Genomic DNA, 11,384 nt, shown 5'->3' on the forward strand with positions numbered 1-11,384 from the left:
ACTCTGCGACACGGGCGGACGGCTCGAGCTGGGCAACGCGCTCCACGCCGAACCAGCAACCACGGTCCACGCCATATTCCGCTCTTTCTCTCTGGGCCACTCATGAGACCTCGGTTATCATAGGTCTTGCGCTTTCCGAGGAACGTCTCGATTCTACTGACGACCCTCCGTGAGTAGTCAGCAGACGGCTCACCGAAGCGAGGCATTTCTTTTAGATAATAAAATGGGACTTGTCATCTCGAGGCGTGACACGCTCCCAAACTTAGCGTCACGCCCCTAGATTGCAATCTACCAGGGTTGGAGATCCCCGACCCCCAGGGAGGCGGAACCCACAGTGGACGCGCGTTTGAGCATGTTATATGCCGTCGCCCGCTTTTGCGGGCCACTATGTCGATCAGACGAATGCCAGCGTCCGGCCTATCGTGGCCGTGTGCATCTCAGGCCAGTTGCGCACCTTTCTAGACCGTGAGGTGCAGGACGGCTTTGCCGACCAGCTGCATCGGAGCGGATACGAGTACTTTCTCTCAACTGACGCGCCTCTCAATCAGGCCGATTATCGGCTGCGCATTCAGTTGCGCGCAGTCCATGCCGCCTCAGAGGACGTCGCTCGGCCTGTTGGTCATTGTCCGCGCCACACTTCCAACCATCGCTTTCTCCTGCCGATGGCAGCACGCCTGGCCGCGTGCTACTACTTGATGCAGAAGGAGGAGGCTGAACGCTCCTTCAGCTACGAGCTGGTGCTTCGCGTCCGGCCCGACCACATATTCTCGAAGCGCGTCCCCCCGGTTCCTCACCTCTTTCCCGGCTCGGCGCTCGAAGGCGTGATCGCACTCAACGACGACCAAGTGGCTCTTGCGTCGCGCAGTGATGCAAAAACGATGCTGCTCGTGCCGTCGATATCGTACGCGAATTGCGCATCTGCCGATGAATGGGCCCAGGCATGCACTTGCCAAGGGTGCGAACAAGTTAACGTCGACGCCGCCGCACTTGGCGACCACTTGCCGGTGCCGTGTTGCCCAATGAAGCTGATAACTGTCTTCGGCTCGACGCGGTCGTGGCGGCAACTTTCGCCTCTCGGCGGGTACATTTCGATCTGGCGAGCAAAGGGAGATGGCCGGCCCGGAGGTCGGTCTTAGAGACATTGTGAATCGGCACCATGCTGCGTGCTAGGGTCGACCATAGCATCTTCGTCTTCCGCGCAGGGGGAAACCCAAAGCGCAGACCAACCCTCGCGCCTCGGAGCTAGGGGGTGGACAGCGTCCTAATCTAAAATCTGAGGATTCAGGATTGAGGGCTTGCTTCAGTGAGGCCAAAGTGAGTTTATGGATGTGTGAGAAAACGGTACGGGACACGAGGAGTCACGCGGACCGACTCGTCGGTGTGACTCTGCTGCACGCCGTTTCAGATTTTTTCTCAGCGATTCCACGCTGTCAGCGTGAGCGAGACGTGGAAGAGTGCCACCGTCGGGTAGGACGGTTCGGCCCGGAGTATCAGAGTAGTTGCCGTGGTCGCGGCGAGCAGCGCCGGCCACTCCGGTGCCGCGTCGGCAACATGCGAGCATGTCCACCGCCACTTCGCGGTCGCAGCGCTGTTGTCGCCCGAAACGCCGCATGTACCTCTGGCGGGCCAAAGATCGACTCGCATGTCGATTTTGACTCGACGGCAGCATGGAGGCATCACTTCTCCATGCTGCCGTCAAGTGTCGGAGCCAGTCTGCGGCGACCACGGCTAGGGTGCCCACAGGGCCCAAAAAAGGAAGGAAAAGGCGTCCGCAACCGGGACAACCCGCCCCCCCAGCCGAGGCCGGTCGAAGCCCACTTGGCCACAGCCATGGCGCGAAGCATTTTGTTTAGCATTTTCTCAGTACACCTCTCTCGGGAGTCCTATCTCGGTCCTTGCGTCTTCACACTTTCAACAGACGACGGCGAGTTCGCGCTCAGAGTGCTGCCCTGCTGCCGATTCGGCAGCATTTGACACTGTGGCCAGGGTTACTGATTATTTTTTTTATTTTTTCAATGCCTTGCCTCGCCGCGTCGGCCTACGCTGCGAGTCTCCCCACACCCCCCATACCTCTCCTCGCCGTGCATCACCCCGCCAGCTTGATGGCGTCCACCACGACGCCCAAGTAGAAGCCCACCTTGAGCGCGTTGGCGAGCTTGAGCAGCACCGGCCGCCGCTCCGCTGGCCGCAGGTAGTACTCGCGCGTCACCACCTCGCCGACTAGCAGCACCGGCAGGCCAATGACAGGCTCCCAAAAGCCGGCGGCGCCAAAGATGGTGGAGAGCGAGCCTGGCGGCGACGGCGGGCGGGGCGCGGTGGGGCGGCGGGCACGGGCGCGGCGGGCGGCTGGCGGCGGCGGCTGGCGCCCGCGAGGTAGAAGCCGACGAGGAGCGAGAGGGTCGACAGCAGCAGCAGCTGGCCGGGGACGCCGATGTAGCTCCGCCACGCCGCCCTCGCCTTGCCCGGCAGCGCATACACCTGCGCCACACGCGATCACGCGGGGCTGAGCGTTGGGGCTGAGTCCAACGGGTGGGCGGCCGGCCCGCGCCTGCGAGCCCTCTCGGCTGGTCGGCAGCGCCGCGCCGGTTCGCCGCACTGGCGGCCCATCGGCGGCGGTCGGCGCCGGCGGCGATCGAGAAGATCGCGCTGCGGCGCGTCGGAGCTACGTCACCACGGGCGCCGGGTCAGGACGCTGAGGTGCTGTGTGGGCGGGCTCTCTGCTGGCTGCGCCGGCGCCTGCTGCTCGAGGTCGGCGAGATACTCGTCCTCGTCGCTCGCCTGCGCACGGAGCAGCGGCACGCGAGCAGCCGCAAGTGCGGCGCGCGGCGACGCCGACGCAGAGACCCACGCCGGAGGGCCGCAGGCCGCGGTGGGCAGCATATGTTTGAGGAAAGAGAAATCACACTGCGGCGCTGCAGTTAAATTCTCTTTTCGGCGTGTGGTAATGGCCGGTCGTCGCTCACATATGTCGACCAGCGCCGCCAAGATTGTCGCCGTGCCGCTGGGCGCAGGCCAGGAGATCGGTCGCTCCTGTGTGGTCGTGCGGATGGGCGGCCACAGCGTGATGTTTGACTGCGGCATCCACACCGCCTTCACCGACGAGCGCTGCTTCCCACGCTTTGACATGCTGCTGCCTGGCGGGGCGGCGGCAGCTGTAGCGGCGGCAGGCGGCGGCGGCAGCGGAGGCGGGAGCAGCGGCGGCAGTGCCTCGGCAGCGGCAGACGCTGCGCCCTCGGCGTACGCGCACGTGGTGGATGCGCTGGTCATCACTCACTACCACCTCGACCACGTCGGCGCGTTGCCGCACTTTGTCTCTGTGCTCGGGTACCGCGGTCCCATCTTCATGACGTCGGCGACGCGCGGCATCGCCCAGACGATGCTGCTCGACTATGTGTATGTGATGCGCGACCGCAAGCAGGCCAGACCTCGGCCAGACCTCGGCCAGACCTCGGCCAGACCTCGGCCAGACCTCGGCCAGACCTCGGCCAGACCTCGGCCAGACCTCGGCCAGACCTCGGCCAGACCTCGGCCAGACCTCAGCCAAAAGCTCGGCCAGACCTCGGCTTACCCCGGCGGTGCTTGCTGCAGGTGGAGTTCATCTACACCAAGGAGGACCTCCTCCACACGCTCTCGCGCGTGACGGTCATCGGCCTGCTACCGCACCACCCACGAGACTGAACCCAAGGTGGACTCGAGACTCTTGAGGTATGGTACTAGGTCATCTCGCTGCACGAGCGTGTCCGCGCGACCAGCAGCCTCACGCTCACGCCCTACTACGCCGGCCATGTCCTCGGCGCCGTGATGGTGCACGCCGAGGCCGCGGGCCACTCCGTCGTGTACACGGGCGACTTCAACGCCACCGCCGACGGCCACCTCGGGCCCGCCGCCATTCCTCCGCTCCGGCCCCACCTCCTCATCACCGAGTCGACCTACGCCAGCTCGACCCGCTCGAGCCAGAAGAGGCGCGAGGACAAGTTCCTCCGGCTCGTCATCTCCCCATATCTCCCCATATCTCCCCATATCTCCCATATCTCCCATATCAGGCACGAGGACAAGTTCGTCCGGCTCGTCGCCGAGGCGGTGGCGGCGGGCGGCAAGGTATATCTCTCCGCCCATATCTCCCCACATCTCCCCATATCTCGTCGCCGAGGCGGTGGCACAGGGCGGCAAGGTCCTCGTCCACACACACACACACACACACACACACACACACACACACACACACACACACACACACACACACACACACACACACACACACACACACACACACACACACACACACACACACACACACACACACACACACACACACACACACACACACACACACACACACACACACACACACACACACACACACACACACACACACACACACACACACACACACACGCACACACGCACACACGCACACGCACACACACACACACACACCGCTCACCCACGCGCACCGGGCCTTGCACTTGTAATGCCGTGGGGCTCCTGTCGTCTAGACGTGGAGCCGCGAGGGTCGCCTTGCCCTCCTCCCCCACCACCTTGCGTGTGCGTGGAGAAGTGTACCTCCCCTCACCTCAGGTCCTCGTCCCCGTGTACGGATTTGGGCGCGCGCAGGAGCTGCAGCTGCTGCTGGACACGGCGTGGCAGGAGCGGCGGCTGAGCGCGCCAATCTACTTCGCGCAAGGCGCGATGCAGCGAGCCAACCTCCTCTACCGCCTCTACGCCTCGTGGTCGCGCCCCCGCGGCGTAGAGGGCGAGGCGCCGCCGCCGCCCGACCGCTGCCCGTTCGCGTTCAAGCACGTGCGTCCCTTTGGCGAGATTAGCCGAGATTAGCCGAGATTAGCCGAGATCGCGTTCAAGCACGTGCGTCCCTTTGGCACCGCGGCCGCGCTCGACGCGCTTGTCGGCGAGATCGGCCGAGATTAGCCGAGGTGGCCCGAGACGTAGGCAGCAAGGACATGCTCGACGCGCCAGGCGCGTGCGTCCTGTTTGCGACACCCGGCATGCTGTTTGCGGGCTTCGCGCTCGAGGCCTTCAAGCACTGGGCGGGCGGCGAGGCCAACCTTGTGCTGCTGCCCTCGTACTGCTCCCCCGCCACAGTGGGCGCGCAGCTGCTGCAGGGGAAGAGGCTCGTGACGCTGCGCCAGGGCACGCCCGAGGCGGAGCAGCTGCACGTTCGCTGCCGGACCGAGGCCCTAGATGCGGGTCGCAGCATCCACGTCTCCCCGTCTCTCCCCGCATCTCGAGGCCCTAGATGCGGGTCGCAGCATCCGCGCCTTCCGAGCCACGCGTCGAGACGACCCGTCTTCGGCTGTCTTCTCACTCCGAGGTGCAGTCCTCGGCTGCACCCCGCTGTACTCACTCTCGCCGACGCGCACGCAGGATCGAGACGGTCTCCTTCTCAGCGCACGCTGACGCCGCGGGGCTCCACTGGCTCGTGCGCCACTTGGCGCCGCACCACGTGATGCTCGTGCACGGAGATCGCCCAAAGGTGTCCAGAAAAGAACGACCGCCGCCCGTCCGCCGATTTTAGAAACCCCCCCCCGGGGGCAGTACCCTCCCCCCCCCCCCCCCCACGCACTCGAGACGGCCTTGTCCGACTAGGGAAGAGCTGCCTCCTCCTCTAGGGACTCCCCCCTCCCCTCCCGCCCCCCCCACCCCCCCACACACGCACGCACGCACGCACACGCACACGTACACCACACCACCCCCGCCGCCCCCCCGGGCTCACCCAAAGGTGGCCGTCTTCAAGTCGGCCCTCGCCTGCGGCGTGAACAGCGTCTCTTCACACCTCTGGCTGTGAACAGGTGGCCGTCTTCAAGTCGGCCCTCGCCCGCTCGTTCGGTGTGCGAGCGCACGCGCCGGAGAATGGCGACGCACGCGCCGTGCCTCGTGCGCGCCACCGTGCGGTGCGCCGTCACAGCTCTCGCTCTGCGCCTAGGCGAGTCGGTGCACGTGCCCGCGGACCCATCGGTGACCGTCGAGGTGTCTAAGGCCCTCCTTGCCGCCGCGAGGTCGCCCCTGGCGGGCGCGGCGCCGGGACCCGCTTTCTGCGGGCGCCCGCAGGGCGCAGAGAGAGGCGCCTCGAGCGGCGAGGCGCGGCCAGAGAGCGGCCGCAGAAGGGTAGAGTGTCGGGGCGGGCGTGGTAGGCGAGGCGCGGCCGGAGGGCGGTCTCGATCCCGAGAGGGGCTGGGAGCGTAGCGGCGACGCCACCGACGGCGGCGGCGGCGGCAGCGACGGCGGCAGCATCGCCGACTCTGAGGACGACGCCGACTCCTCGGTCCTTGGGATGGGGGAGGCTGGCGCGGAGGTGCTCGAGGTCGCGGAGGCGGCGGAGGCTGCCGGGTCCGAGTCGTGCGTCGCCGGAGCAGAGCCGCCCGTCAAGCGGCGCCGGCGTGCGGCACAGCTGAGCCGCGGCGGGACGGAGAAGTGTGACACGGCGTTTCCTCACGCCGTCAGAGGTGAGTAGGAGAGTCTCGCCGCCGAGGAGCCGCTCTCGCGTCTCGCCGAGGTGGAGGCAGGAAGCGGCGGCGGCGGCGGCGGCGGCGGCGGCGGCGGCGGCGGCGGCGGCGACGACGGCGAGGCGGTGCTGGCGCTGGCAAGCAGCACGCTCGCTGGCGAGGCGGGCGGGGGCGGGATGCTGCCGCGTCGCGTGCTGACGCGATTACGCGGCTTGCGCGTCGGCCTAGATGCTACCTCTCGGCTACCTCTCGGCTGCGCAATCGCCGCGCGACTCACCACCCCGCAGTACTACTGTGATGAGTACCGTTGTTCTTACTCACCGCCCCTCCTGTTGCCACGCCCCGCTCTGCGTTGACCTACACGAAGGCTCGTCGCTCTCCCTCCTGGCGAGGAGGCGCTGAGCTCGGAGTGCGCCATTTTCGAGAACGCCACGCCATCGGGCGGTGTCGCACGCGGGTCGCTCGCGGCGGCCGGCCTCGCCTCGCCACGCAGCGCGGGGTCGCTGGTGCCTGCTGCAGCCGGGTCTGCAGGGAGGCGTCCCCGACGCTGCCCGGAGCCTTCGTGTAGGTCTCGTGTGCTGCTGGTGGCCCCGTCCGAGCTCGAGTCCGTGGGCGGGATGCAGCGGCACGAGATCCGGTCGGTGCTCACGTTGCCGCTGCCGCGCGGCTGCCACGGCGGAGACAGTGCGATGCGGGCGGTGTGGCGTCGCCTCTGCGACGGGGCAGAGCTGAGCGGCATGGCGGAGGTGGGCCGGCTAGAGTGGGACGCGGACGCGGAGGAGGTTCGAGTGGCCGCTGGCCGCCTCAGTTTGCGGCTGGTTCGGGAAGACGGCGCGGCCGGGGAGCTACATCTAGAGTGGGCGTATCAGGCGCAGCGGCTTGCAGAGGCCATCTTTGGCTGCCTGTCCAACCCGTAGTGAGAGGCGGCGTGAGCACCGTGTGATTGATATTTTTGTGTTCTTGTGCAAACAGTGCGAGTCGGAGTTTCATGTGACTCCCACTCCGGCGCCCGCGCCCGCCACCCGCACCCCACCCACGTCCACACCCCACGACCCCGGCTAAAAGAATTTTAGAATGTTGTCGTGCGGCTATAAAAGAATTTCCCGCCTCGCGAACATCAGTGAGGGCGAGCGCCGAGCCCATCGCTGTGACAGCTGTGGCAGCCGCACAGTAGGCTGTGCCAACTGTGCAGAGCGCGTGAGCAGCAGAGGAGCTGCTCTCCAGGCTTCAGGAGCAAAGAGGTGCATGCCACCGAAGCGCGAAGGTGCTGTCGAGGACGCGAGGAGGGAGGGCAGCGGCAAGACCCCACGGGGCGTGGGGGTTTGGCCCTCTCACAGTGAAAACCCTGTGCGGAGAAGTCATCGCGCCACCACCCTTGGCAGCACAAAGCCGCGCCAGATGTCCGCCAGCTCCGGAGCCGCTCCCTCGCGGCTGTCGAAGCGCTCCTCGTCCCAAGCGACCAGGTAGCCCAGCCGCATCACCTCGACCGCCCGCTTGCGAGCCGCTGTTGGGAAGAGCTTGTGCGACTGCGGCGACCACTCCGCCGCCTTGAGGATGAGCCTGCCCACCGCCACCGCCTCGGCCGCTGGCTGCAGGTTGGCCGGCCTGAGGGAGGGCAGCGGTGTGTCAAAAAGAGGATCCGGCGAGTCGGGGAGAGACCCTTGCATAGCGCGCCTCAGTGCGAGGGCCTTGGCCTCGCCCGCCACGCGCACGCCGAAGCGGGCCGTCGAAGCGCTCGCGGAGACGACGACGCCGACCTTGCCGTTCATCGAGGGCCGCGAGACGAGAGAGCGGATCTCGACTGTGGAACCGACGGCCGCAGCGGTCGGATCCGACTCGCCCCACGAGCAGAGGACGCGCGCCCGCTCGAGGGCAGAAGTCGCGCCGGCGAGCGGGTCGGCGCCGCCGCGCAGCAGCGCCCGCGCCCGCTCGACGGTGAGCGCCTGCGGAAGAGGGGCAATGGGCGTGAGGACAGCGCGCTCACACCTTCGGCCGCTAGTCTCGGGCACGCCTCGAGATGCTGGAGCGGCGTCCAGCCGCGGCTGGCGGCCAGCCAGGCGGCGAGGTCGGCGTGGCCTTCACGATTTGCAATCGCCTCGGGCGTGCCGAAGGGCGTAGCGGCGCGGGAGGCGCCGTAGGAGGAGAGGAGCTTGGCGACGTCGAGGTGGCCTTGGTAGCACGCAACGACCAGCGGCGTGGCGCCATCCTGCTTGGCTTGGTTGACCGCTGCGCCGGCCTCGAGAAGCAGCCGAACGCACTCGAGCTGGCCCTCCTGGCACGCTATGAACAGCGGCGTGGTACCGCAGTTCATCGCTTGGTTGATGTCAGCGCCAGCGTCGCGCAGCAGCTGGGCACACTCGAGGTGGCCGTTCTTGCAAGCCATGAATAGCGGCGTGGTGCCGTCGCTCATCGCTTGGTTGATGTCAGCGCCAGCGTCGCGCAGCAGCCGGACGATCTCGAGGTGGCCCTTCTGGCACGCCTGACACAGCGGCGTGGCGCCGCTCTCCTCGGCCTGGTTGATGTCAGCGCCAGCCTCGAGGAGCAGCCGGGCGATGTCGAGGTAGCCCTGCTGGCTCGCCATGTACAGCGCCGCGGTACCATCGTCTATCGCTTGGTTGATGTCAGCGCCAGCGTCGCGCAGCAGCCGAGCGACCTCGAGCTGGCCGTTCTGGCACGCGATGAGCAGCGGCGCGGCGCCGCCGTGCGTGGCTTGGTTGACCGCCGCGCCAGCCTCGAGAAGCAGCTGCACGCACTCAAGCTGGCCTCTCTCGCACGCGATGTACAGCGGCGTGGCGCCGCTGTTGCGGGCTTGGTTGACCGCCGCGCTCGACTCGAGAAGCAGCCGGGCGATCTCGAGGTCGCCGCTCTGGCACGCGATGTACAGCGGCGTGGTGCCGTCGTTGCGGGCTTGGTTGACCGCCGCGCCAGCCTCGAGAAGCAGCCGGACGCACTCTTCATGGCCCTGCAGGCTCGCGATGTACAGCGGCGTGCGGCCTTCAGAATCCGCTTGGTCTATCGTCGCGCCCGCCTCGAGGAGCAGCCGGGCGCACTCAATCTGCTCCTGATCGCACGCGATGAACAGCGCGGGAGCGCCACCGCCAGTCGTCGCCCCGACGCTCGCGCCGCCCTCGAGCAGCAGCCGCACCGCCTCGGCCTGCCCGTGCCGAGCGGCCCAGGTGAGCAGCGTGTCCTGCTTCGCGGTGTCGTGCCGCGCGTCGAGCTGGGCCACGAGCGACGTGCCGCGCGTCCCCCGCCCGGAGAGGAGGGCGCGCAGCCAGGCCAGGTCGCCCCGAGCCAGGTCGGCGAGGCGGGCTCTGAGGAGGGCGCCGCTCATGCCGCCAGAGCATGGCCCGTTCGCGGCTAAACGCGCCGTCTCTCCCGCGCGAAGCGGTTTTTTTACCAGGTATAAAAGAGAAGCGGGAAAAAAGAAAATGGGAACTTTTGACACCGGCGTGATCGTCGCGCGACGGCGAAGACGGGGCAGGCAAAAAAAATCGCGGCGCGGCCGTCGGTTGGGCGCCTGGTAAAACGGCCGCACGTGAACATGGGGCACGGTAATGGATGGGAGTGTATCGCGCGCCTTGCGGGGGTGGCGCGAAAAAGAGGATCAGCATGGAGCGCACCTTGGGGATGCGGGTCGACCCGCCGACGAGGACAATCTCGTCGATCTCGCTCTTCGAGAGGGAGGTGTCCGCGAGGACCTGCTTGACTGGCTCGAGGGTCTTCTTGAAGAGGTCCGAGTTCAACTCCTCGAAACGCGCTCGCGTCAGCGTCTCGGACAAGTCGATGCTGCCTGCGAATGACTCGATCTCGAGCCGGACCTCGTGCTTGGACGAGAGCTCGCGCTTGGCGCGCTCCACCTCGCGGCGCAGCTTCTGGACCGCCGCCTTGTCGCCGGACGCGTCCACGCCGTGCCGCTTCTGGAACAGGCCGAGCATGTGCTTCATCACGCGGTTGTCAAAGTCCTCGCCGCCGAGGTGTGTGTCGCCGGCCGTCGCGAGCACCTCGAACACACCAGAGTCGATGCCGAGGAGCGAGACGTCGAACGTGCCGCCGCCGAGGTCGAAGACGAGGATGGTCTTCTCGCCGGCGTCCTTGTCGAGGCCGTACGCGAGCGCCGCCGCTGTCGGCTCGTTCAGGATCCTCACGACGTCGAGACCAGCAATGGTGCCGGCGTCCTTGGTCGCCTGCCGCTGGCCCTCGTTGAAGTAGGCTGGAACAGTGACGACCGCCTTGTTCACTGGGTGTCCGAGGTACGCCTCTGCCGTCTCCTTCATCTTGCCGAGGATCATCGCACTCACCTCCTCTGGTGCGAAGGACTTGGTGGTCTCACCCTGCGAGACGAGCACATTGGGCTTGCCGCCGGCCGCCGCCTTGACCACCTCGAACGGCCAGAGCTTGCGATCCGCCGTCACTGTAGCGTCAGAGAAGAGTCGTCCGATCAGCCGCTTGACGTCGTACAGGGTGTTGGTCGGGTTGAGCGACGCCTGGTTCTTCGCTGCGTCGCCGACTAGTCGCTCTTGGTCGGTGAAGGCGACGTAGGAGGGTGTGACTCGATTGCCCATGTCGTTGGCGATGATTTCAAACTTTCCGTTCTTGTAGACGGACACCGCAGAGTACGTCGTGCCGAGGTCGATGCCGATGATGTCCTCGCCGTCGGCGGGAGGCGGCGCTTGGCCGCTGGCGCAGACGACGCACCAGGCGAGCACGAGCGTGGTGATGAGCGAGCCGACGGTCCACGAGGTGAAGAAGGACGATGAGGCGGAGGGCGATCGCGGTGAGCGCGAGCGACGCGAGCGGACTAGCATTGCGTGAGAAGACGTTTTGGCGTGCGTGGTGAAGCCGACGGTTCGCGTATTGTGTTGAGAAGACGCCACTGGCTTGGACTGGGCTTCAGCTGGATATTAAAAAGAATTTTACGAC

At 66.7% G+C, this 11,384-nt stretch overlaps 3 protein-coding genes across 3 annotated transcripts; 2 read left to right on the forward strand and 1 right to left on the reverse strand.

Annotated features, from left to right (window-relative positions):
• Positions 1 to 359: 359 nt before the first annotated feature.
• EMIHUDRAFT_214667 (hypothetical protein) lies at positions 360 to 1,136 on the forward strand (the record flags this gene model as incomplete). Its single annotated transcript, XM_005763712.1, has 1 exon — positions 360 to 1,136. The coding sequence occupies one exon, from the start codon at positions 360 to 362 to the stop codon at positions 1,134 to 1,136; it is 777 nt and encodes a 258-aa protein (XP_005763769.1).
• A 1,805-nt stretch (positions 1,137 to 2,941) lies between these two features.
• EMIHUDRAFT_452436 (hypothetical protein) lies at positions 2,942 to 7,453 on the forward strand (the record flags this gene model as incomplete). Its single annotated transcript, XM_005763713.1, has 14 exons — positions 2,942 to 3,418; positions 3,589 to 3,642; positions 3,718 to 3,974; positions 4,044 to 4,098; positions 4,579 to 4,804; positions 4,975 to 5,174; positions 5,248 to 5,303; positions 5,383 to 5,491; positions 5,808 to 5,844; positions 5,942 to 5,985; positions 6,067 to 6,123; positions 6,263 to 6,429; positions 6,829 to 6,960; positions 7,030 to 7,453. The coding sequence occupies 14 exons, from the start codon at positions 2,945 to 2,947 to the stop codon at positions 7,376 to 7,378; spliced, it is 2,217 nt and encodes a 738-aa protein (XP_005763770.1). The 3' UTR covers positions 7,379 to 7,453.
• Positions 7,454 to 7,819: 366 nt separating this feature from the next.
• On the reverse strand, positions 7,820 to 11,269 carry EMIHUDRAFT_214671 (heat shock protein Hsp70; the record flags this gene model as incomplete). Its single annotated transcript, XM_005763714.1, has 3 exons — positions 7,820 to 8,066; positions 8,121 to 8,296; positions 10,085 to 11,269. 3 exons carry the CDS (start codon positions 11,267 to 11,269, stop codon positions 7,820 to 7,822), a joined length of 1,608 nt encoding a protein of 535 aa, XP_005763771.1.
• Positions 11,270 to 11,384: the final 115 nt, after the last annotated feature.

The sequence above is a fragment of the Emiliania huxleyi genome (assembly GCF_000372725.1).
Source record: "Emiliania huxleyi CCMP1516 unplaced genomic scaffold EMIHUscaffold_62, whole genome shotgun sequence".
Classification (NCBI taxonomy): Eukaryota; Haptophyta; order Isochrysidales; family Noelaerhabdaceae; genus Emiliania; species Emiliania huxleyi.